Consider the following 24,222-nt stretch of genomic DNA (forward strand, 5'->3'; position numbering starts at 1 on the left):
AGCACAGGAGTAATCTGGAGAGGGCTGCCTCCCCCACCGGGGCGTGGGCTCCTGCTCCTGTGGGTAGGGTTGACTGAGGCTTGCTAATTGGGGATGTGTCTTAGAGCACCTTCCGTCCAACTCCCCTGGCTGCTAGCTACTGAGTAAATTCATTAGTGTGAAGGAGACAGCATTGAGGTTTCCTGGCCCCGCAGCCTGCCCTGTAGGGCACCCCAGTGGCCGCACACAGTTAATGCATTTCCCCCAAGCACCTCACTTATTAGTGAGGAGTGAGTCACAAGTGATAGGGAATCAGAGTGGAGGCAGAGGAGGGAGAAGCTGCACAAGGGCTTTAGCGGAAAGGCCCAGGGGTCTGAGAGAGCCGTGTGGCCCTGTCAGCCCTGTCGGTGGTGTGAAAGTGCAAGTTGAATGCTCACCAGAGATCCTCTTGGGGCTTCAGTCTCCTCCAGCTTATTGTGCTGCCCCTTCCTAAACCAGGGTAGGTCCTGGGCAGGCCAGGTTTCAGCCCGGGGCGCCCGGAGCCAGAGCAGGCTGGTGAGGCTGTTGAGCCCCCACACGCCCCCTAGTGGTGAGTGTAGAGCCCTGGCTCCCTGCACGTCCTCCCCTGCGCTGTAGATGACGGGAAGGGTTCTGGAGGTTGAGCTGGAGCCCGGGAGGAGCTGGGACCCTGAACACTGCTGTCATCAGGTGCGTGGAGGCAGGCAGTCCTGGGAGGGAGGGGCGAGAAGTCTCATGTTCGGCCTGTGTTTGTCTCAATCACCACAGAATAAAAGTGTAGAAAATGCTTGTGGTGTACTAACTCTTCTTCTGTACGTAAGTCACTCAGATTAACATGCACTTACAATTAAATACTGAACTTTTTTTTGGAGTTGTCACTTGCTTTTTAAGTAGAACACCGCCTATCATGTATGAGAAACAGGGAATAAATCAGGATTTGCGTGTGTGCGTGTGTGGCATTGATTACATTTATTTATTTCATTATTAAAAAACTGAAGGGAATTTAGGGGACTTTAGCATAGGCTTAAAAATGGGCTTATTATAATGAAAAACCTTGCCCCAAATTTGCCATGAGCCCTCTGACGATGGAGGTTTTAAGAAGTCAATCTTTGCCACGCCCCAGAGAGCGCAGTCTGTGATTATGAGCCTAAGTGTACCAGGCCAGCCGATTCAGGGCAGGGACAACAATGAGAACAAATCGGAGGTTGGTGTTCCGTCCAAGTCTCCACTGTGGCTGGCCGACACCAGGAATAGGTGCTACATGAGCATAACGAAGCCCCATGGGACCGTTCCTGAGCTGGCAGACAGCCATGCCACGCAGACTGCTGAGTGGTTGTGGTAATTGCTCTTTCCCGCAAGTTCACACCTTGGGGCCTCGCACTCCTGGTCACCAGTTCTGGATCAGAAAGTCAGATGACAGGAGTGAACTTCAGGAGGTTTTGGGAATCCACAGCTTTCACAAGACAAGGTTGCTGATGGGGCAGGCGGCCACTCAGGTCCCCAAGGCTGTCACTTCACTCTGGTGGGACATCCCCCCCCCCCCCAATATCTTTTTAAAAACATGGAGTAAATATGCGTTTGTTTTTATGGCAACAAGCACTCATTTTCCAATCTCCCTCTGCACTCTGGTTGTACGTCAGGGGGACAGTCCTACTTGTAAGTCACTCAGCAGAATGGTCATCTTTGAAAATGAAAATCTGATAGAGGACACAAACAGTCCCCTGATCTAAAGGCATGTTAAGCTTCAGTGTTGCAAGCAGAGTTTGGGATTCCAGAAAACCCACTGGAACCTTTAGATTCTCAGGGCCGTGTTCTTGGGGTGTGGTACCTGGGCAGCAGCAGCAGTTACTCTCAAGTCACAGGTGGGATCCGCAGTCTATTTAGGGCAGTGGGAATCACTGCTTTAGGGGAAAGTGTAGGAGGGTTTCACGTGAGTGTGTACCGTGAGCTGGTTGGTTTTTGTTTTTGGTGACTCCTTGAGGGCCGCTGGGGCAGACGGTGGCAAGTCTGAGTGGAAGGAACAGTAGGATGAGCCTGGAGAATGCATGACCCTCAGTTCAGCTGTCGAGCTGTCTGGCAAGGGCTGCTTGGTTCCTAGGAAGGGGTTTCTGAAGTGTGAAAACCGTCGTGTTTTCCACAAGTGTCGAGTCTGTCTGTGGTAAGGATGGAGCTGGCCTCTCGTTTCTGAGCTTCCACACTCCTCATCTCATCTGGGTGGAACAGTGACTAGTGAGGAACACGGCCAGCCACCGCATCCCATGGTGGTCAGGATTTCTGTAAAGGTGCCTACTCCCTGGCTTTGCGGGGTGTGGCTGTTAGAGAAGGAAGTTCCTTTAACCAGGCTGAAGACACATGAGGTTTACTCAGTGATTTTCTTCTCAGTTCTTTAATTAAAAAAACCAGATATGGGTTTAACAGTGAAGTATTAGTAACATAAGGGATTGATGTAGGAACAAAGATAGGAAGACCCTGGTGGCCAGGTGTGCAGGGCAGAGCCAGCTGACCTGGCCGTTTCCTGCTGGGGCCGGGAGATGGCCCAGGATGCACATGTCAAGCCAGCCAACCTGGGCTGTGTCTCAGTCCGAGTGTCACGTTCCTTGGCAAACAAGACTGCCCTGAACACAGCTTGAATCGCGGCGGCTGACGGAGGTCGGAGACGAACGTCAAAAAAAATTGTGTCTGTCCGGTGTGTGGCTTGTCTTTATGCCGGAATAAAAGGGTGGAGGCCTTTGAGCTTTCTCTGTTGAAAGCTGCAGGGGAAGTTTCGGGAGCGTGAGGGCATGCACTTGTCCCTCCTGCGGCCGGGCTGGGCTGGCCAGCTGGTGCGCCGTGGTTGACACTGGTGCTTTCAGAACACTCAGCCTAGTGAGGATCGCTAGTAGACTTCAGCACGGAGGGTCAGTGGGGTCAGTGGCCGATTCTCTAGGTCTTGGTGCTGTTGGAATGATGGCAGCTGGCAGAATGCTGACCACTGAACTTTGAGTCACTTGCGTGTGGCTTAGTGAGCGCGGGCATGACCCGCCCCAGCCACATGCTGCCTGTGAAGCGGAGCTCTAGCACTGGCGTCTCGGTTACAGAGGAATCGGGGAGAGGGCAGCGTCAGTTTCCAAGAGACAAAGATGGAGCTGGACTGGAGACTGGCCAGTTACGGCTGGCAGAGCAGGAGGGAGGCGGCGGCCTGGTGCTGCGACACCTGGGGGCCAGGTCTTCCAGTGGCGTTGAGAGTCCAGTGGACAAGAAGCTTCCTGGAGTTGTTGGTGACTGGTCTTCCAGGGGAACCTGTGCTCACCTACTTGAGGCACAGTGGGGCATAGGTGGCTTGTGAATGGCGCTGAAGCTCGTTGGCAGTAGATTAATGGGAAGACGATGGCTGGCGGCTGGAAAGTGGAGCCTGGACTGGATGCCAGGGCCTCCCCGGGGCTGGGCATGGGAGCCGGCAGGCTGTGTGCGGCCAGGCTGCAGCTCCCAGCCCCAGCTCTCCAGACTCTGCTGTCCAGCTCGGGGGAAGGAGCAGAACCTTCTTGTCCTCCCAAAAGGAGATAAGAGATTGGGCAAAATGCTGAAAGTGCATTTTGATTTCAAATGTCTGTTGAGGCCTGAGTAGAACCAATTTCTCACAGTTAAGAAAAATTTAAAAAGCACCATGTATCCATGATCATGACTGTATCACTCACTTAGAATCTTTGTCCTCTGTGTTCTAGGTTCGGAACCTCACTTACATGGTGACCCGCAGGGAAAAGATCAAGCGATCTGTGTGCAGAGTCCAGGAACAGATGTTCAGTCTGTACACTAAGCTCTTGGAGCAAGAAAGAGTTTCAGGTAGGCATCATGCCCCAAAGGCCGAAACATGGGCAGGGTCTGCCCTCCCGCCAGCTGAGGGACAAATGCTTCGCTCTTTGTTTGATAGGGAAGAAGAAGAAAAAAAAAAAAAAAAAAAAACAGGCAGCACAGATTTCCACATTTACAGAGGATCTTCAGGCATTAGAGGCATCACGGTGCAGGGGAGCAAGGTGCAGACTGGGCGTCGTCTCCCTGAGCCCTGAGCACACAGAAGCCAAGTCTGATCCTCACCTTCTTCCCCCTGGAAGGTGGGGATGGCGTCTCGACCCCCTTCTGGAATGGTCAGGAGACTCCAGGGCAATACGCAGTCAAGGCAGAGCTCTGGATACATGTATCCTGGGGACACAGACGGATTTGTTTATAGATCATCTAGCCTTTGCAGCTACCTGCAGCATATTACAAGTATTATCTTAAAAGTGTGCTTATGACACTTGTTCAGATGACATCCACAGTAGCCTTTTCTTTGTGTAGATGGAGTTTGACTCTTTTTCCATTGAGCACCAGGTGTTATTTAGTGCTTTCTATCTTGTGTTGCTCGGGGTGACGCAGTACAGAAAAGCACACAGGGATCTACATCTGCTGTGGACAGCGCATCAGTTACTGGGAGATCAAGGGCAAGTTGGGCAAGTTGTTTTGCCTTCCTGGGATTCCTTTGCCTGGGAGAGGCTTGGGGTAGAACCATGACCTCTAAGTGCCTCTTGGCCCTAACATTCTGTGATCCTAAGCCCTGGAACCTGGCAGCACCAGGATTTTAGAGATCTGAGGTTAGCCTTCGGTGGGAGGCAGGGGTCTTTGCCTTGGACTGTTTTAAAGTTACTGCACAGCATTCTAGACACATGTTTATCCTCGTAACAACCCTGCTAAGGTGTGGACACTTGGGAGAAAGAAGTGTCTAGAAGCCCCAGCTTGCCCTTTTGTGTTCTGGTCCCAGCGGGAGGCTGCTGGCTGGAGACCGGCCCACTGCAGGGTTGCTGTAACCAGAGGAGGGAGACTGCAGCCAGGGACCAGCTGACAGATCTTGCCTGGATTCTCCTTTGAAAATCAGATCAGTTATTTTGTCTGAAGAAAAATGTAGTCCTTGGAAAGGATTTTTTTTCCTGTGAAGAATCATACGGTTTTTCAGCTACTTTAGAAAGAAAGTCTGCATATCAAATGCAGATTCTTCAGACAGAGTAGGTGGCCGTGTGTCGTGCTCTTGGAGGGGAGAGTTGTGTCGACTGGGTGATGCCGAGGAGCCGGACGTTCCCTGTGGGTCTGCCCCTCGTGACCCTTCTTTGTTGTGTTCACAGGTGTGCCTTCTTCCTGCTCCTCCTTCTCACTGGAACACATGCTTCTGTTTAATAGTCCTTCTGTGGGTCCCGACGCTCCCAAGATAGAGGACTTGAAATGGCATTCTGCCTTCTTCAGGAAACAGATGGGCACTTCCTTGGTTCATTCCCTGAAAAAGCCCCATAACCGAGACCTGTTGCAGGACAGCGGTGTGGGCGAGGGCAAGGCCCTGCCCCGGCCGCCAGAGCTGTGCGGCGTGAGGGAGGGGCTGGGGGTCCCAGAGAGCTTCCTGAGTTTTGAAAAGACCTTTGCAGAAGCACGTCTCATATCGGCACAACAGAAAAATGGTGTGGTGACACCAGACCACGGGAAAAGAAGAGACAATCGTTTTCATTGTGATCTCATTAAAGGAGACTTGAAGGACAGGCCTTTTAAACAGAGTCACAAGCCTCTCAGGTCCACGGATGTGTCCCAGAGGCATCTGGACAGCACGAGAGCCGCCCCCTCCCCTGGAGGGGGGCAGTCCGCGCCTGGAGCCAGGAGGGACATGGTGCCCAGGTGCAATGGCTCCCTAGTCAGAGTGACCTGTAGTCAGACCACAGTCCAAGTGCCTACAACACCTGCCAGCCCAGGGAAAGACTGGGGGGGGTTCCGGATTCCAAAGAAGGGGGAGCGGCAGCAGCAGGGAGAGGCCCCCGAGGGCACCTGCCACCAGCACTCAGACTACCCCTACCTGGGCCTAGGCCGAGCTCCAGCCAAGGAACGAGCAAAAAGCAAATTAAAGCCTGACAGCGAGAATGACGGGTATGTCCCCGACGCAGAAATGAGTGACTCGGAGAGCGAGGCCTCGGAGAAGAAGTGTGTCCATGCCAGCAGCACCATCAGCAGGAGGACAGACATCATCAGGAGGAGCATCCTGGCCTCCTGACCCCTGGCCTGTCGCCCTGTGCCCGGGAGGTCTGGTGGCGGGGACAAGCAGAAGCCCTTTATTCCTTAGCTACACAAACACATTTTTACAATTCAGATTGAATTTTTTCCCAGTCATTTATAAATCATCGTTGTGAGAAGTTTGTGTTATTTGCAGCTTGTTGAGGAGACAGAAGAGTAGATTGTAGCCGTAAGACATGGTAGATTAGCACCTGAATTAAACACTACACAGGATGAGTGGAGTCAGTGTGGACGAGGGCAAGGCTTACCCACGCCTCGTGGATGTCTGTTGCCCTCTGCATTCTTCCCAAAGCACAAACTCCTGGTTCCCCGAGTATACAGAATCAGATAGAACTCCAATGAATTAATGCATTTACAGAAACAAACCCTCTCGTACCAATTGTAGCCCACAGAGCTCGTTTTCTAGGACTGTGGTCGGCCTTGAAATGGTGTGGCCCACGGGCGGTTCTGTTGCATAGACAGAGGCAGCAGCTCTGACCCTGAGCGACACTAGGAGACTCGTGTAACCCAGCAGCCAGGGAAGAGAGAATTTATAAAAGGTCATTACTGGAGTCGCTGTAGGAGGGGGAGAGCTGCTGCGCCTGGAGAGGCCTCGCTCCTGAAGCCTGTGAGTGGATGTGGGATGCAGGACTGGCAGAGAGCGAAGCCACCTAGAAAGTTCTCTGTCTGTGAGAAAGGGCAGCTGGAGTCCCACTTTCACCAGTCCTTCTGACCTTCCTCTTCCTTGACCACTGGCTCTTGGGCCAGCTTAGGTTTCCCCTGGCCATTGCCAGGACCTGGCCACCTGGCTATTCAATTCAAGTGATGAACTTCAGACTCTGGTGACTGGTACTTCCCAGAGCCCACCACTAGTGCATATGTTGGGGATCTGGGCTTCCAACATGAACAGATTCCTTAATAAAAAGGGAAAAAAAGAAAAAAAAAAGAATAAAGTGAAATAGGTTATATTTTAAAAACAATAGAAAGGCAATAACTTTCGATAAGCTCTTACCATTGACCGAGGCTGAACAGGAAGGAGACTGAGGTGTGCCCTGCGCAGGTTTCCTGGAGTCAGAGCTCTGCACTCTCATTTGTAACTTGGACTTTCTAATTGCAAATGGCAATAAACTAGTAAGTTATCAGCAATAATTTAGCATTCAATTTGAGTACAATGTTCTGTTTTTGCACTCGCTGGAGTGTGTGTATTAAGACGGTGGATAGTGTTAAGGTACTGTTAATTTTCTTTGGAATCCAATGTAGTTGTGAATCAAACTTATGAGAAGGAAAGTTTAAATAGTAATGAGATTTAGAATTATGGGCATTTGGAACAAGCCCAGCTTTCCCTAAATTACCCCTTAGTTTGTTAATACCAGGATTGAGATTCCTGATTCATTTACACATCTGTTTCCATGTGGCAGGGACATTCTGATGCTTAATGAATAATGCTTTTGAGTTCTGTAGTTAACTTTCAAGTCTTCCAGATGATTGTCAACAACAAAAAGGCTTATTGAATTCCATCTTGCTATGCAAGTTTTATCAGATGATCGAATAGTAGATCCAATGCACCCCATTGTGTGTATGGTTTCCAAACCAAGTCTTGACTTCTCAAGTACATTATAGTAGCTAATTCAGGGGAGGGGAAAGAACGACCCAGGTTTTTAGATTGACTATTTTTGAGCTATGGGGCTCAGTTTGAAAGACTGCTGTCCAGATCAGCTTTTTGCTACGGATATTATAAGGTTCTTAGGAATCCAAGTTGTACATTTGCTCGTAGCATAATTTAAAAATTAAAAAGTTTTTTTTTTTTTTTTTTTTAATATGAGCAAAAACCTTTTGCTGGACACAGGAGAAGGTTGGACTCTATATAGTTATGAACTTTTGATTGCAGCAGCAGCTCTGGGTGAGAGTAGGATTTATAGAGGGATAATTTGTTAAGCCATAGAAAGAAAATCTAAATTAATCTAGTAAGTATATGACCTCTCACCATTTTAAGAGGTATCAGATTCATTTGCACTATTAGGAATGCTAGTTTTGTGCAAAAATAATGCCTTACCTGTTTTTCCCCACATTTAGGTTGAAAAGCTTTCAAATGTTCCAAGTTATGCTAAACCAAAAAAAAAAAAACACAAAAAAAACAAAAAAATAAATAAAAAAAACCCCACACAAAAACAAACACAAAAATAATAAAAAGCCCACACTTTTTATTCCTGCTTCGAAATGCAAATGGTATAGAGCGCGGTTTCTCTGACGGTGTAACGAGAGTTTTGTAGGTTAGTCTCGCGTCGCGCTGGGAGCTCTGTGTGAGTGGCCATAGCAGCAGCCAGCCCGGCCCACCCACTCACGTTCTATTAGTATGGAACCATTTGCTTTTTCTTTTCTTTTTCTCCTTTATCTTTCCTTGTGCATCCTGACCAAGAAATATCTCTGATTATGATCACTGTATTATGTCAAAATGTAGGCTAGTTAAACTTTTGTAAAGTTGCCTGGAATGTCATTTGTTAGGTTATAAACACAAAATCTAAATGAAGGGTTTTATGTGTTGTGTACAAATCTTAATTATTTTGAAATGGACAAACTTGTCATTACATTTGTAACCTTGTACAGAGGATTTTTCACTATGTGCCTAGCTTGGTGTCCATTCAGCTAAAATCGAAAAAAAGGTGCATGAAGAGTTAAAAATCAGAAATTAAACAAAGTATATGTAGAGATGACTATTTTATATTACATGGCCCTATCCTGTATTTATTTCTATCCCCCTTTTTGAAAGTATTTATAAAACTAGTTGAGGACAGCTGTATTTTTTTGTTGAACTATTTAGTAGAATTTGTGCCTTTTTGTCTGTATGTGAATAAATGCTGTACATTTTGCAATACATTTTTAAGTGTCTTGAAATCTGCTTTTGCTACGTATTTAAAGGCCTATGTGACTTAGCAGCCCCAAATGGGTGTTTACTGTCTTGCAGTTCAGCTCAGGGATGAGTTGAAGGGGACACTGCGGATGGCAGGAGATAGATACAGGTTCCCTGGGCTCTTTCTGGCTCAACTCTGGTGGCTGAAGATAATGGTGGGTTTTAGTTTTTCCACCTGGAGTTCTTATCCCCGGAATACAATTTCGGATCTGAAAAAAAAATCTACTTGTAGAGGCTACGTAGACTTGTTTTAAGGCTGAACTAGTTTATCAACCACGCCGTGGTTTTCCCATCTGTAAAAGAGGGTGACATTTTGCTTCTAACTAGGGTTGTGACAGTTAAAGCAAATTCACAAGTTATCTCAGAGAGAGCATGCAGCAGTAGGCATCTAGTAAGTGTGGGCTGTAATTTTTATTACTAGGAACAGGTCGCTCACTGAACATTACTTTTTAACTGATGAGGCTGCTGAGGCAAAAAATGTGATTCCTGAAGGATGGGAAGGTCGTACTCAAAGTGCTTTAGAAAATAATTTTTCAAAGAGTGGTTCCATTAAGTACTCTTGATGACAGACGGCTGGGACATGAGGATAAACAAGAGCAACTGTATCCCACAAAGACTTGTGCAGGGTCACAGCATTAGGCCTTGGCAGAACTGGGCCTCCTAGTTTTCCTTCCTGGAAGTCAGCCTTGCATAACCACTATGTGAGAAATCACAGACACCGAAGTGCACTTTTCCTTTTTGTTGCCTGGACAGCAGGACTGGTGTTGCTTTCACATTCTCTTGTCGACTGAAGAGGCCACAACTGGGTTTCATTTTTGTCCCAGTCAATTAAACATGTTCCCAGTGTTTTTTCTTTAGCATTAATTGTTGAGTTTGCTAAGGCCTTGCTCATTTCTCCTTAGCGACTATTTACTTCTACGTTGCTTGCTCCAAGACCCTAGAGACGAATAACTGTGATTCTTCCTACTAGGTCTTAAAGTTGAATAACCACAATAGTTCCCCAGGGAAATTAAGTCCCTAGGAGCCAAAGGAAGGGCCTGTCATCAGTAACCAAGCAATCTGTGATTGGAAACGCGGCACCAGGGACTCACATTTGTGTTTTCATCCCAGTCAGTTAGGAAATGGTTTCCACCTTTGAAACATTAGCCATCTGCAACAAACTTCGCCACTGACGTCAAGGTTGAAATCTTCAACAGGATTTCCCCTTAATGCTCAGAACTGCATTAGATGGTGTGCTCTAGGCACCTAGGAGTTTGGTGTCCTGGTCGTTGGAAGAGGATGCAAGCTCATCGAGGCGGTTACCCCAGCCACAGGCCTTCCCCTGCTCCCTGTGCTGCTGCGCGAGCTCTGCCTTCCAGCCTTCGCTGAAGACGCTGTTTACTGGGACTTTCTCGGACGTGTACAGGCATCAGAGATTTGGGGACTCGTTTTTCTCTGTCCTGTCTCTCAGCCTGGAACCTGGGAGTCTGAATCCTTTCTTCTTCAGTAGCCGATGGTGATCAAGGCCTGATGTGGAATTTCATGTCAGCCCAGTGTTTCTTGCTTCTCTTGATCCCACAGTCCAGGCCTCCTCATCTCTTGCTTGCATTGCTGCGCAGCCTCTGGTCTGATGGACCTTGACTCAAGTTGGGTGGAAGTCATCCCTTCCTAATTAGCTGTGACCTTGCCAATGCTATCTGTACAGTGACAGCTTCTGGAACAAAAACTGATTTTGTCATTGCATGCGGCTTCAGGGGACCTCCTGACTTCTGCAGATAATTACAAAGGCTTATCAAGTGGTAGGCACTGTTCTGCATTTCAAGTGTGTTAATTTGTTTAATCCCTGTAACAAGAAGTAGGTGCGATTATCTCCAATTTGCAGATGGAGAAGCCGAGGCACAAAGAAATTAGTGAAATAAGAAGTGAAGTGGTGGAGCTGGGGACGGCTGCAGCCAGCAGGACCGAGCCCGCCAGGCTCTGTGGCCTCCAGTTCAGGAGGCTGTATTTTTGAGTCCACTGACATACTTTGAACTTGAGTCCGTGGTTCTCTACAGTGGAGCTAAAAACCCTGGCCTGGAACATCATGTGCTCTACTGGCTAAAAGACTACGAGGGGAAGAACCTCCTTCAGTCCTGCCTTCTTCTAGGAAGAGTGGAATTTAGTCACATTTAAGTAACATACATTACATGTAAAGTACATGCATATGTGATTAGAGAATAAAAAAAAAAAAAAACACTGCCATCAGGAATGAAGGAAAAAACAGCAGATCAAATTCTCTTTCCTGACCCACAGTGCTTGGAAAGTTAAAAGAATTATTTAAAGTCAGTTTCTTGATAGTGAGCCTGGAAATAGGACTGATGTTCAATTTCAAATTGAACCTGTACAAAACTTCCAAATCAGAATTTTTGTGGTATAACATATAATCCAGCTAGTTTACCAAATAAGCAATACCAAATTAAGTAGCAAAGATTTAAAAAAGAAAAACACTGTGTACTGTTGTTCCTAATGTAAAACCAATGTGACCTGTTATAACATCTTACATATGGCTGAGGGTCTTTTTCTTTTTTGTTGTGGTGAGGATTGAACCCAGGGCCTTGTGCATGAGAGGCAAGCACTCTACAACTGAGCTACATCCCCAGCCACTATGGCTGACTTTTAAGCAGTGCATTTGTAATCATGGGTTAATCAGCTGTTGCTTACACTTGTCTGGCTAGTACTTCTAATTTCAGGATTATTACTGATAGAAAACAACTTCACGCCACAGATCTTTTCTCTCCTTTTCCCTCCCACTGTGATTCAGCCTCAAAGGGAGACCCTCCTTTTTCTCACCACTTTTGGCTCTGCTCCCGCTTCTCTGAATTGTTGGAGTTCACTTGATCGCTCTCTTTTCTAAAATATCAAATGTATATGATGTTATCTTTGCCTCAACTATATCTTTCAAAAACCATGCTTTAAAATGCCATGCTTATTTTGATAAAAGAAATCATGTAATACAATACAATGTCAACCACTTTACAATTACCAAACACGATGCAGCTTTCTTAGGTAGAATAAAATTGATGAAACTCATCACTCAAGTTGGAGACCTTGAAAAGGAGGTAGCTGACCAATGATAACTTCCTTTGCTTAGATGTACATTTTCCATTAGTTACTTGACATGTGTAGGTTATTTTCTAGGTTTGGAAAAACAATCAAATCCTACTAGATAGGAGGATGCTTTTTCTAGGACATTTTCTATGATACATATACTTTGACAACCAAAAGGGCTTTTTGGGTTAGGATCAGATCAGAGTCAGGGCAAAACAAAACCAAAGAGGCTCACAACTCAGAACTTTGATAAGGTCTGTGTATGATGAAGTGGAAGAACTTTTCAAATCCTATTCTGCATCTGTATTTTTCATCAAGAACTGTATAGGACAGAATGTGCGTGGTCAGTCACCTAAGGTCTATGAGAGCACCCAGTTGTTTGTGTGAGGTGAAGTCTCCTGACCCAGGAGTTTACATCCTGGGCCCTCGGAGATTTCTCAGGCTTTGGCTGAATGTGCTACCAAATGGGAGAGGCATCCAAAGTGTGGGCTGTACCCTGCACAGAAGGAGAATATGTGGCTTGAAACAGCTGGTGCTGCTTTCCAGCTATGACCTTGGGCAAATAACTGTACTTTTTATCTTTGGAACAGAAACGACAATACCTACCTGGCAGGGGTGTTGGATGATGGGCGATGATAAATGCAAATGCCTGGCACTTCACAGAGTCTCAAAAGACATTATTAAGTCCACAGTGTAGTTGTAGAAATGTGATTATAGCTTCTCAAATTCTCTCTAGAGTAGTTTACATGAAAGGAGATGCTGGTCTCATATTTTTAATCTTCACAAATCTGAGTGCTAACAGATTTCCTTATACATCACATCATGCTCTGGTGGCTTTTTTTATTCTGTGAAAAAAGGACTCTGCTGACATTGGATGAGAATTTCCATGATGCCTTCTCCAGGGAACTCCAGGGCTTTAACAAGCATGAGAGGGGCAGGCGGTGATCTCCAGGCTGCTGCGTGGAGTCACTGGGAAGACCAAGCGCTTTCCTCCCAGACACCATTACTGGACTAGATGTGGGAAAGAGGACGAGGATGGCATCTTTCATGTTGGTGAGGCAGACAACGGTCTTTCCTGATGTTCTCAGGACAGTCAAAGCAACAGTACATAATACTGAAACAGGTTCAAGACCACCACTGATGGGTGCCGACTCTTCATTGTAAGGGAGCTGGTGGTGGGTGCAGTTTGTTGACGGTACTCATCTGCCTGGTCTTTCTCATCTTTTCAATGATTTGCATGAAAATATGGGTAGCATGTTTATCAAATCTGTGGATGACTTTTATTGTAAGTAAAAAACTGTCTGGGGTGCAAGATATACAGCAGAAAAGCAAAACTAGAACATAGTCATGGCCCCTGTGCTCAGGCTAACAAACTAGCGACAGAACCAGGAGCTAAAACGACCTTGGATGCATGGCCAATCCTGCTTCTGGGACAAAGATCTGGCATAGCAACAAAACCTTGGAAAAGGACTTAGGGTGTTAGTTGACAATATGCTCAATATCTGTCAAACAGCAACTTCCAAAAAAAGAAAAGAAAAACTAAATGATTTTAAGCTACATTAAATGGAAGTGTAGGCCCCAGAACGGTAAGACTCTGCTCATCTGAACACTAAGAAACATTACACATGAACATTTCCATGAATGGCTGCTGTGACTCTGGAAGCATGCTTTCTTAAGAATATGTCATCATTTTCTTGTGGTGGAGAAAGGCAAGGGCACAGAATTCAAGACCATATTCATCCCCTGGAGTTTCTGGTAATTGACAACCCCCCACCCCTCACTCTCCTGCAGACCTCTGTCAGAATCTAGAACAAGGGACTGACAGTTTACTCCTTTGCTTTTCGGGGCATGAGATGATGTATTCTAAGCACACCTGGTGTGAAGCTGGGGTTCAGTAAGGACTTATAGACTGAATGAGTGAAGAAGATTTGCAATTTATATATCCAATTGCTGGTCGGTAACTGGTCAGCACAGGGACTCAAAACCAAGTCCTGTGAGAAAATAGGAATATTTACTGAGAGGAAAAAGAATTTGTGTGGAACAAGGTCTAGACTTTTTCTGTTACACAAGGTGGAACGAAGGCAGGAGACACACTGCAGTCCACTGTAGAGAAGAACTTTCCAGAGGTCAAAGCCCTGGAGAAAGGACTGGGCCACCCGGGGGGAGGTGAGCTGCCCCTCTGTGAACTTCAACAGCTGTGCACACCATCAAAAGGTACTGCACTTCATCTGCGTCTCAAAATAAATGAGCCAGCAGATTCCAAGTTGCCTTCCCTCACTTGCTTACATTCAGTTCTGAGTGGAAGACACAGAGGTGGCCTCAGTGCACACCTCAGGAGTTTCAGAAGGAATGTGTGGCACATGGGGATTTTTTTTGGTGAATTTTTGGGCTAGAGGCACTAGTTTTGTTAAAAAAAAAAATTACTTTTGATGCCTTTTCATCCTATGACTGTTATCTGAGTATACATATATTTATTTTTCTTCTCTATATAATCTAAGAGAACTAATATCATTGCAAAAGCGATACAATTTAAGGGCTGGTAAAAGGCAGATTTTATACATAACCTCAGGGTATTGCAGTCAGTGTCTCTCTCCGTCTATTTCTACCTACCGATACATACATTTTTCGGTAAACTAAAGACATTTAATAATTTTTGATAAAATTTTTGCAAAAAAGCTCATTACAGACTTATTTTGGAACAAATGATAAAACACATTATGGTTAAAGAACAGATTTCTAGTAAAATGTTTAGAATGTTTTTTCTCTCTGATTTGTTTGAGAATTGCTTTGGCAAGATGGTGCGGCTATGAAATATTCAATATCTGCTGAATAAATGCATGGCTGAATTGTTGCTAATGTTCTCCCCACTCGGGCAGCTATGGTGCTCACACCAGAGGAGAAACCAGAAGATTACCGGCTGCCCCAATTTGCATACTTGTGTATAAAGGAAAGAAGAAGTAATCATATCTCCTTTCTTCCTTAGGGAGACACAATAAAGAAACATGAATAAATAAAATGAACTAGCTGTGCTGTCCTCGATTTCAGATTTATGTAATTTTCCCACTCTCAGTCTCTGTCTCCTAAAACACAGTTTACAGGATAAGTGATACTGTCTCTATAAATGAAGTTAAGACTTACTGATATGAGAAATGTTAAAATCACAACATTTTTACATCAGTAATTACTAACTAACAAACTTCTTTTTTCTGTCTTTTTTTTTTGTGGTACCAAGCATTAAACCCAAGGCTACCCTGCCAATCCTTTAAAAAAAAAATTTTTTTTTTTCCAATTTTTGAGACAGGGTCTCTAATTGCCCAAGTTGGCCTTGATCTTGGTATCCTCCTGCCTGAGCCTCCCGAGTAGCTGAGATTACAGGTGTACACCACTGTACGCACCCAGCACTAACAAACTTTTCTCAAAACAACAACACAAGACCCTATCATGCTCAGTATACCTTAAGTCTGTTCAAATTCACAGAGGTCAGAGTGGCATACTGTTATAGGCCCCCCCTCCCCGTCTTGGAGAATATCCAAGTACTGAAGAGGGGCACCAAATGGAAAGAAAACTGTTAATATCAGAATGCAGAGAGGAGTCGCCCTGAGCTCATTTAACGTGCAGTCCGTAAGGTCTTGTGCTTGAACACTCAGTATATGAACAGTTACTGAACACCCTCTGCATGCCAGGAGCTGTGCTGAGTGTGAGGATACTGTAATGACCCACAGCAGACATTATACTGCTCCCAGGGAGCTTGCAGTCTGCTAGGGAGGAAAGAAGTCCAATGAGTTAATTGCAGATTTTGATCTATACTATGAAGGAAAACTACAGCAGACTAGTAGGAGTGTCCTCACAAAGAGACTCAGGTTAACGTGGTAGCCAGTGAAGGCTCCTCTGAGGAAGGAATGTCTGAGTAGAGATCCAAAGGTTATGTAAATGGAGAAAGATATGCTAGGAGGGAGGGCCATATGTTGATGGAAGTAAAGGAAGGCCATCAAGTCTAGAGCACAAGAAATGGAAGGGAGGCCAGACATGGTGGTGCATGCCTGTAATCCCTGTGGCTCGGGAGGCTGAGGCAGGAGGATCATGAGTTCAAAGACAGCCTCAACAATTAGCAAGGCCCTAAGCAACTTAGTGAAACCCTGTCTTGGTGTTCAACTGCTGGTATGAAAACAAAGAAATGGAGGGGAAGGGTGAAGTGGGAAGAGAAGAGGTGGCTAGCTGCATCAGGTAAAGTCCGAGGCAAGCTCTGATGTTTCCATGGCTTTAATTTTCATCTCCAAGCCAGATTCCTGTGATTACCCATTTTTTTTTTAAGCACCATTCCACTTCGGCTAAATATCTACACATGGATATTTTCATATTATCCCCAACTCAAACTGTCTTTTAACTGGACAACTGCAACAGTCTCCTAACTGCTTCTCCAGACGCACACCTGTCCACCCTCGTCACCAGAAACCATCGTGCATCAAGCTCAGGCCAGAAGCAGAGAATGGATCAAAGAAGATCCACAGGACTGTAATAGCCCAAAGCTGTGCATTCTTAGAATCAAGGATTTCCATTTGATTAGTTCTGTTTTCAGTAATATTAAAAAAACCCCACCCCAAATCTTAAATTAATTGTGTAAATATTGGCAACCATGTAAGTTAAAAATGAATTACTATGATTATACATTAAAATACATGACAGCATGATTTTGGAAAGTGCATAATTTATTCCACTGAAGAGTTCATAATAAAATTAATTCTTAGGAACTTTAAAAATGAATTAGAAGTAACAATTAGATATAAAATTCCCAAATTTTGGAACCTGAAATATTAAGCTCTGAAATTTTCTTAAAATCTCTTTCTCATAATTAGCATAGTTTAAAAAGTATCATGCTCTTCCAAGGGAAAAAGGGGGATTAAAAAATAGACACACTGATGAAGCCCATAAATTCTTCTTGGCTGGCTTTATTCTCCACTGAAGCTCAAATATAGAATTATATTTTCTTTACTTTCAGGACGCTGTCACTGTTCTGTTTTCCAAAACCCTTAAGACAGAATGGAAAATGCTTATGCAAAATGACACAAGCCTTAACCATTCTCTGCAGGATTCATCATTTCAAATATCTCTAGTCCAACAGCTTTCCCAACACTACGGTTCTGTGAGTGAACTATGAATATTTTTAAATATTTTCCAGATTCATCATGGAGGCTGCTTTTCTTCTCTGTACTGTAATCACACTGAGCTGCAATTAAAATAAACAATCAGTAAGTAGTTACTTTCTCTATGGAAAATCTTAGATTAATACAAAGCACAATGCATCACAACCTACAGTTCTTGAAAATAATCTCATTGGAAGGGGTCTTGAAAGGTCATTTTTTTTTTTTTTGGTTATTCATTTCTGTTTTAGTCTTGTGTGTTCACAGTGTCTGTATTACATGAGAGAAATGCATGTCAAGTATGACATTCCCCGGCTCAGAGTGATGTACTCAGAACTCCCAAACATGTTCCAGATGGATGAAAATCACCTAAACCAAAGTTAATCAGAAAAATGTCTAAACCACATAGTGAATGTGAGCGAACACAACACAGGCTGGTAGTAAAAAGATGAGAGGATGTAGTAAGAAAAGTCTAATAGTAAAATAATCTTTAGCTACTAATTTGAACTGTAGAAAAGATCTATGAATACAAGAGAATACACGGCATTGGGGACATGACCTTCCCATAAGGTCTTTCATTCCACAGACACAACCACTCCTTCCAGCTTTTAGGTGTATTTTTAGAAATACTCTAAAAGATAATATGTATATATATACATATGTATTTCTTCATTCCTTTTTATTTAAAAATTATAAGGCCTATGTGCTTTTCATTATGGCTTTTTTCTTCTAAATGATCTGAATTAGAAATAATTTCATATTAGATCTACTTTCTTTTTTTTGTTGTTACTAGGGATTGAACTCAGGGCACTTGACCATTGAGCCACACCCCCTGCCTTATTTTTGTATTTTTTTTAGAGACAGGGTCTTGCTGAGTTGCTTAGCGCCTCACCATGGCTGAGGCTGGCTTTGAACTCCTGTTTCAGCCTCCCAAACTGCTGGAATTACATGGGTGTATCACGGCCCCTGTACTTTATTCTTTCAACATTTGCAGACTATTCCCTGTGTGGACATCCATGACTCAACCTGTCTCCTGTTGTTGGGTATGCACATGGCTTTTAGTCTGTTACAATTGGAGACATACTTTCTTCCTTGCAAAGACTTTTCCAGGTATAAAAATGGGTCAAAGATTGTGCACATTAAAAATTTTGGGGAGATACTGCTAACCAGTCTCCAAAGAGGCTGTGTCAGTACACACCTACACCAGTAATGCACACAAGTGCCAGCACAATGCATTATCAAGTTTCAGGATCTGACAGGTGAAAATAATATGTGATTAATATTTAAATTTATATTTGTCTTGTGGGTGAGGATGAGCATCGTTTTAAAAGATTAAAAGACATCTGCCTTTCCTTCTCTGTAAAAACCCTTTATCCACTGTCTATTGGACAATAACATTTCTTTCTCTTTTTAAATTATTTTTTTAGTCGTACATGGACACAATACCTGTATCTTATTTTATTTATTTTTATGTGGTGCTGAGAACGGAATCCAGTGCCTCACACGTGTCAGGCAAGTGCTCTACCGCTGAGCCCACCCCGGCCCCAGCACTTCTTACTTTTAAACTTAGGCACTTTTTCTGTGTACTCAGGAAACTAGCCTTTTGCTGGATGTGTTGCATATGTTTCTCTCAGTTTGCCACTCACTCTATGACTTTTTTTTTTTTTTTCCCGGTGCTGGGCTCCCAACAGGTCCTTGTGCATGGAAGGCAAGTTTTCTACCACTGAGCTACACTCCTAGCTGTATGACTTGACTTAGATGCAGACATCTGAAATTTCATATGGTTACATTTATTCAACCTTTTTTTTTTTTTTTTTGTAGTTTCTAGCTTTTGTGTTCCTGCACAGAAAGGCTTTACCACACTGATTTAAAAAAATGGTTCTGTTAAAAGAATGCAGTGTGGCATTCAACAGTTTAGAGTACTACACAGGACTGGACGAAGAACACACAGACAGAGGTGGTCAGAAGAGCACTCAGGGCTGCTCAGTACACTGCTCCTGCTGACCCCACACAGGAACCCGCAGCCCTTTAACTCCTTTGTTTCAGTTAGTTTCTTGCCAATGTGGGACATTCTTTCTAAGAGCAATGTCCAGTTTTTAGAAGAAAAAAAATTAGAAAAAAAATGAGAAAATTGGAAAGCAGTCAGAGAAGGCAAAGATAAAGATGAAAAAAATGAACATATGTCCTATAAGAGAAAATTTATCATTTGGTCTCATTTAAAATAAAAATAAAATCACCTCTAGAGCAGAAATTCTTTTTTGTATGGGGAGAATGCTAAGTGGTTACTTCTTATCTTCCAATAAAAACAGAATGGAAGGAGAAAAAAATGTGAAGTGGTAATTGTCAAAACATAAAAGAGCTCTCAAAAAGAATGGTAGAAACTTTGCCACTAGTGAGTTTAAATGTCAGCAGGAACAAGTGTTGGACTGTTTAGGTTTAATTCTATCAGGAGGGAAACTTCATGAGATGTCACATGGATTATATAATTAAGATTCTATAATTATACCCTTTTCACTGTTCAATGCAGGGTGGTTGGTTTTAAGTAGGCATTTTCTTTACCATATTTCTTTAAAAGGTAAATGTGTTAGCCAGGTATGGTGTTGTACATGTAGAGGCCCAGCTACCTGGGAGGCTGAGCAGGAGGATCACTTGAGCCCAGGAATTGGAGGCCAGACCGTGTAACATAGCAAAGCCCCATTTAAAAAAGGAACATAGCTTTAAGTATTAATGATACAGAAATTAATTTAACATATAGCTGTCTAATTATTTAGCTCTATTTCATCTTTCAATAACTGTATGATGGAGGTGTTACTATCCCATATCAAACAGGAAATTGATTAGGAAGCTGAAATTGCCCAGTCACATGGCTTCTTAATGGCACTAGGCCACAGTCTTCCTATGTAAGAAAAATACTTATTTTGATAGAAACAATATATTCATACTTAAATATAATTAATAATATGGCAGCTGCATTCTTTTTTGTTGCCTGTTGCTCCATCCACCTGTCCATCAACTGCTTCTAGTCTCTTCGTCACCACTGAACAGGTCTATTTCATTCCAAATAGGAGGGACTATTGCTCCTACAAATGGCCCATTTTATGTATTTATTTATTTAGTTCGGGGTGAAACCCATGGTCAGGTACACATGACGAAGGTGCTCTACCACTGAGCTGCCTCCCTGACCTCTGACCTCTGGCCCATTTCATTTATATGATGTTATAAGATGTATTATGAGAAATTATTTGATTCATGTTCCTATTCTATTTCCCATTTGACAATTTTCATATTGTATTTTAGATTTATTTGGTTATACATAAATGTGCATTAAATACAGTTCACTTGTAAGTGAAATAATTTTTCCACTTAAAGCCAGTGCAATATGTAATATTTGGAGCAATCTTATCTATGTGGGGGCGAGCATCTGCCTAGGTTTAGACAGACTATGAGTCTAGAGCAGTGCGGACTAGCAGGTCCTCTTCTGATGGCAGGAATGTTCTGTATCCATACCGTGCACTACAGCTTCCCATAGTGATCCAGGCTACTGAGCTCTTGAAATCTGGCGACTGTGACTGAGAATCTCAATTCTTAATTTTAATTGATTTAAATTTAAACAGTTGCCTATGGCCAGCAGCTATCATTGGATAGTGTAATTCTAGATACAGATGATATTAAGATTTATTTTTGTTTTTAAAGTTCACTTTTCAATCATGAGTATTAAAGGGACTAATTTTAAATACATTAATCAAGTAAAAATAAAACTACTAGCTCTAGGGAGGTCTGAGCATTTCCACTATGTCTTAATAGTGATCTACTCCAACTGTTCACTATTTGGGGATAATGAGCATGTTCCCTACCTGCTGGGAAGCTGAAGCCGCTCTCTCTTCTGCCTGAGTCAGACGCCTTTGAAGTCTGTTGGCTTTTTCTTGCTGCTCTAGAATTAGCTTTTCATTCTATTAAGAGAAAATATAAAACAAATTAGAAAGTCATATGTGACATGGAAATGTTTTGTGGAGAAAAATCTGTGTTGAGAGCCACAGCCAAGTCCGGGTGGCACCTGGCATTTTGCCAGAGGGAGTGGTTAAGAGGTGATGCCAGCGAGCCATTGAGAAGATGATGGTTAAGTTAAGCTGTGTATTCAGTTGTATATAGACCTTTGCTGTCTGGCAATACGGCGCTCCTGCTGCCTCGGTCGCCCGCTACTTTGGAGTTCCAGTTGAGTTCTGGAGAGAGTGTATGGAGTTCCCAGAGAGTGGAGGGTGAGGGTGTTCCCGGGGAGCGTGTGTGGAGAGTGCCAGTGAGAGTTTGGGAATAAAGAGTTGCTGTTTGAACCTACAAGTGCTTCGTGGTGGCTTGGTTATTTGTGCCCAGCCAGACTGCTGCTATCTGGACATCATATTCCCACTTAAAAATAAAAGATAGTATTATCTCCAAATTTACATTTTCCAAGATATGTGCTTCAAAGTATAAAGCTGGTTTTACATTCTTTATAAATTTTTTTCTCCCCTTCTATACCACCAGAAAAAGCAAATTAAGAAATTCAAAAGCAAAGTGAATTAGAAGTTAAGAGCAAGACTTTCAGTTTTTGATTGGTTAACTTGAGATGCTAGATCACTGCTTCAGAACCACCTGGAGAGCCTGTGACCTAAGGACTATTGGGCCTTAGCACCACAGCCATGGAGCAGGGGTGCATCCCTAGAACACCTGGATTCTGCAGGGGCTCCTAGAGTCAACATGCTAAAATCGGAACCCCCAGTCCCTGTGAATGTGACTTTATTTGGAAAGAGTCTTTGCAGATGATTAAGATATGATCATTATGACAGGCCATAATCCATATAACTGATGTCACATTACAATGGGAAATGACACAAAGGCAGACATGCACAAAGGGAAAACCATGGCAGGACACAGAGAACACGGCCCACAAGCCAAGTAATTCCTGATGCTACAGGAGCTGGGGGAGAGGCATGTCCAGATCCTCCTTCAGAGCCCTCACACGGGTGACATGCAGACACTGCCATTCTGGACTCCTGGCCTCCAGACCTGTGAGAAAATAACTTTCTGTTGTTTACACTCCCAGTTTGTAATACTTTGCTATGGCAGAACTACAAAGACAGCATCAATACCAAGCTGTCACTGATTTTAATGTCATGCAGACAAGTTCAACTAACCTATCAATTAAAAATGTGTATGCTCTCAGGGCAGGGGCTGTAGCACAGCGGTAGAGCGCTTGCCTCACATGTGTAAGGCACTGGGCTCAATCCTCAGCACCACCTAAAAATAAATAAAGGTATTTTGTGTCCATCTACTACTAAAACAATATTTTTAAAAATGTGTTTGCTCTCTTCATACTTACCTGCCTGGTCACAGTACATCTAAAAAATTGTTTTTTTGTGCAACTAGAAATGCTAGACAGTTTTTCTGGCATTTATCTAAATTGAGAGAAAAGTATGAGCCCAATCAGGAGTGGTTAGAAAATGCCTAACAAGTCCTAGCATGCAAATGATCAGAGTGAAAGCCACGCCTAGTAATAGAAAACACTGAAATAATGGATTATCCTGTTCAAATAAACTTACTTTATTTCTCATGCCCAAAAGCAAAATTAAATTTTATGAAGAATTAACTTGGTTGTACCAGTTTACAAGATGTTGTGCCCAGCCAGACTGCGGCAAAATAGGTACTCTAAAATTTTAAGAGGTACATCATACATTAGAGAAAACTTGAGGAATAAAATCACATCATTTATAATAATCATTTTCATATTTCTAATTAGACTATATATCATGTACATTCATCTGTGCTGCTGTCATAATGGCTAAGAAACAGTTCAGACTGTAAATCACAATAAAAACAACTGTTTTTCCCCTCCAATGGATACTTTTGGTTTCTTTTGATCTTTGAATATTACCAACATCACTATGTTGAAAATCTTCATTTTTTCCTTACTTCATTAAAACAGATTTCTGGAAGTAGGAATTAAATTAAGGACATTTAATAACTCTTCCTAGTTTTCTAAGTTGCCGATAGCAGCTTATATTGCCATGATGCTTAAGAGCCATGATGTCACTGTGGCTCCTATAGTAAACTACAGAGGTGAACCACGTCAACCATTAATGAAATTCTAACAAACACACTCAAAATTTGAACATCCAGTGAAGAACCAGAGCTCTGGAAAGTTTCAGTTATCATACAGAAATTGTTTAAGTTTTTAAAGCCTCAAGGAAAAAATAATGAACTTTTGTTATATTTAGTTTTAAGATATCAATCTAAATGTATATTAACACACTCCAGTAAACAAAAATATTTTCTGTGGGTCTTTTGTGATGGATTAAAACAAAATGAGGGAAATGGATTAAATAAAATAATCTTAGAAATGCATAGGAATAATGAGAATCCCAATAATCCTCTGAAACAATGAACAAATGACACTATGAAAGGAGACTTCTACCTTTTATCATCTACAGGTGATGAATCACAGACTTTCAAAGCTTTTATCCACATTACATTATGGGTGGACTTTTAAGATTATGGATGATTTCTATGTGGCTATTTCCAGGTAGAGAATTAATTTGGATTTGGTGTAGATAAAATTCTTTAACACATGTATCAAGCTGCAGTAGAAAGTACTTCCCAAGGGAGTCATTATCTTACCTCAGCTACCTTTTCATTTGCCATTTCTAGCTGAGAAAGCAGCTCTTGGGTATGAAGTTTCTGTCGACTCAGCTCACTCCTATCAGAGAGAGAGAGAGAAACCCATTAAGTAATTTTTCCAAATCTAAAATTGAATCTTTATCAGTGAGACATATATTCATGTTTCGAACAAAAATATCATCTTGATGTGCAAAATAAAGTCACTAATAGATCATATCTGAAATTTTTAATTTCTTTATTATATATTCTAGAGGTTAAATGCATGACAATGTACATATACTTAATACCACTAAATTGTACACTTAAAATAGTTAAGATGGCAAATTTTTAGTGATACATATTTTGTCATAATTAAAAGTTTTATAATTAAAAACACAACTTATCACATGGACAATTTTGTTATATATATATTTTAGCATAATAAAAAAA

At 42.9% G+C, this 24,222-nt stretch overlaps 2 protein-coding genes across 7 annotated transcripts in view; one reads left to right on the forward strand and one right to left on the reverse strand.

The window, feature by feature from the left end:
• Jade1 (jade family PHD finger 1) overlaps positions 1 to 8,907 on the forward strand; it is a 52,865-nt gene extending 43,958 nt beyond the window's left edge. For all 6 annotated transcript variants that reach the window (XM_026390889.2, XM_026390893.2, XM_026390895.2 and 3 more), the window contains 2 exons: positions 3,699 to 3,816; positions 5,127 to 8,907. In XM_026390889.2, coding sequence (XP_026246674.2) covers positions 3,699 to 3,816; positions 5,127 to 6,034 — 1,026 coding nt within the window. In that variant the 3' untranslated portion in view covers positions 6,035 to 8,907. The remainder of the gene's footprint in view (positions 1 to 3,698; positions 3,817 to 5,126) is intronic.
• Positions 8,908 to 16,816: 7,909 nt separating this feature from the next.
• Positions 16,817 to 24,222, reverse strand: part of Sclt1 (sodium channel and clathrin linker 1) — a 174,413-nt gene continuing 167,007 nt past the window's right edge. Inside the window, exons 19-21 of the mRNA XM_077803416.1 lie at positions 23,794 to 23,872; positions 21,000 to 21,095; positions 16,817 to 17,231 (exon numbers count right to left, since the gene is read on the reverse strand). Of these exons, the coding sequence (XP_077659542.1) occupies positions 17,169 to 17,231; positions 21,000 to 21,095; positions 23,794 to 23,872 (238 nt within the window). The 3' untranslated portion in view covers positions 16,817 to 17,168. The remainder of the gene's footprint in view (positions 17,232 to 20,999; positions 21,096 to 23,793; positions 23,873 to 24,222) is intronic.

This window comes from Urocitellus parryii, chromosome 10 (assembly GCF_045843805.1).
Source record: "Urocitellus parryii isolate mUroPar1 chromosome 10, mUroPar1.hap1, whole genome shotgun sequence".
Lineage (NCBI taxonomy): Eukaryota > Metazoa > Chordata > Mammalia > Rodentia > Sciuridae > Urocitellus > Urocitellus parryii.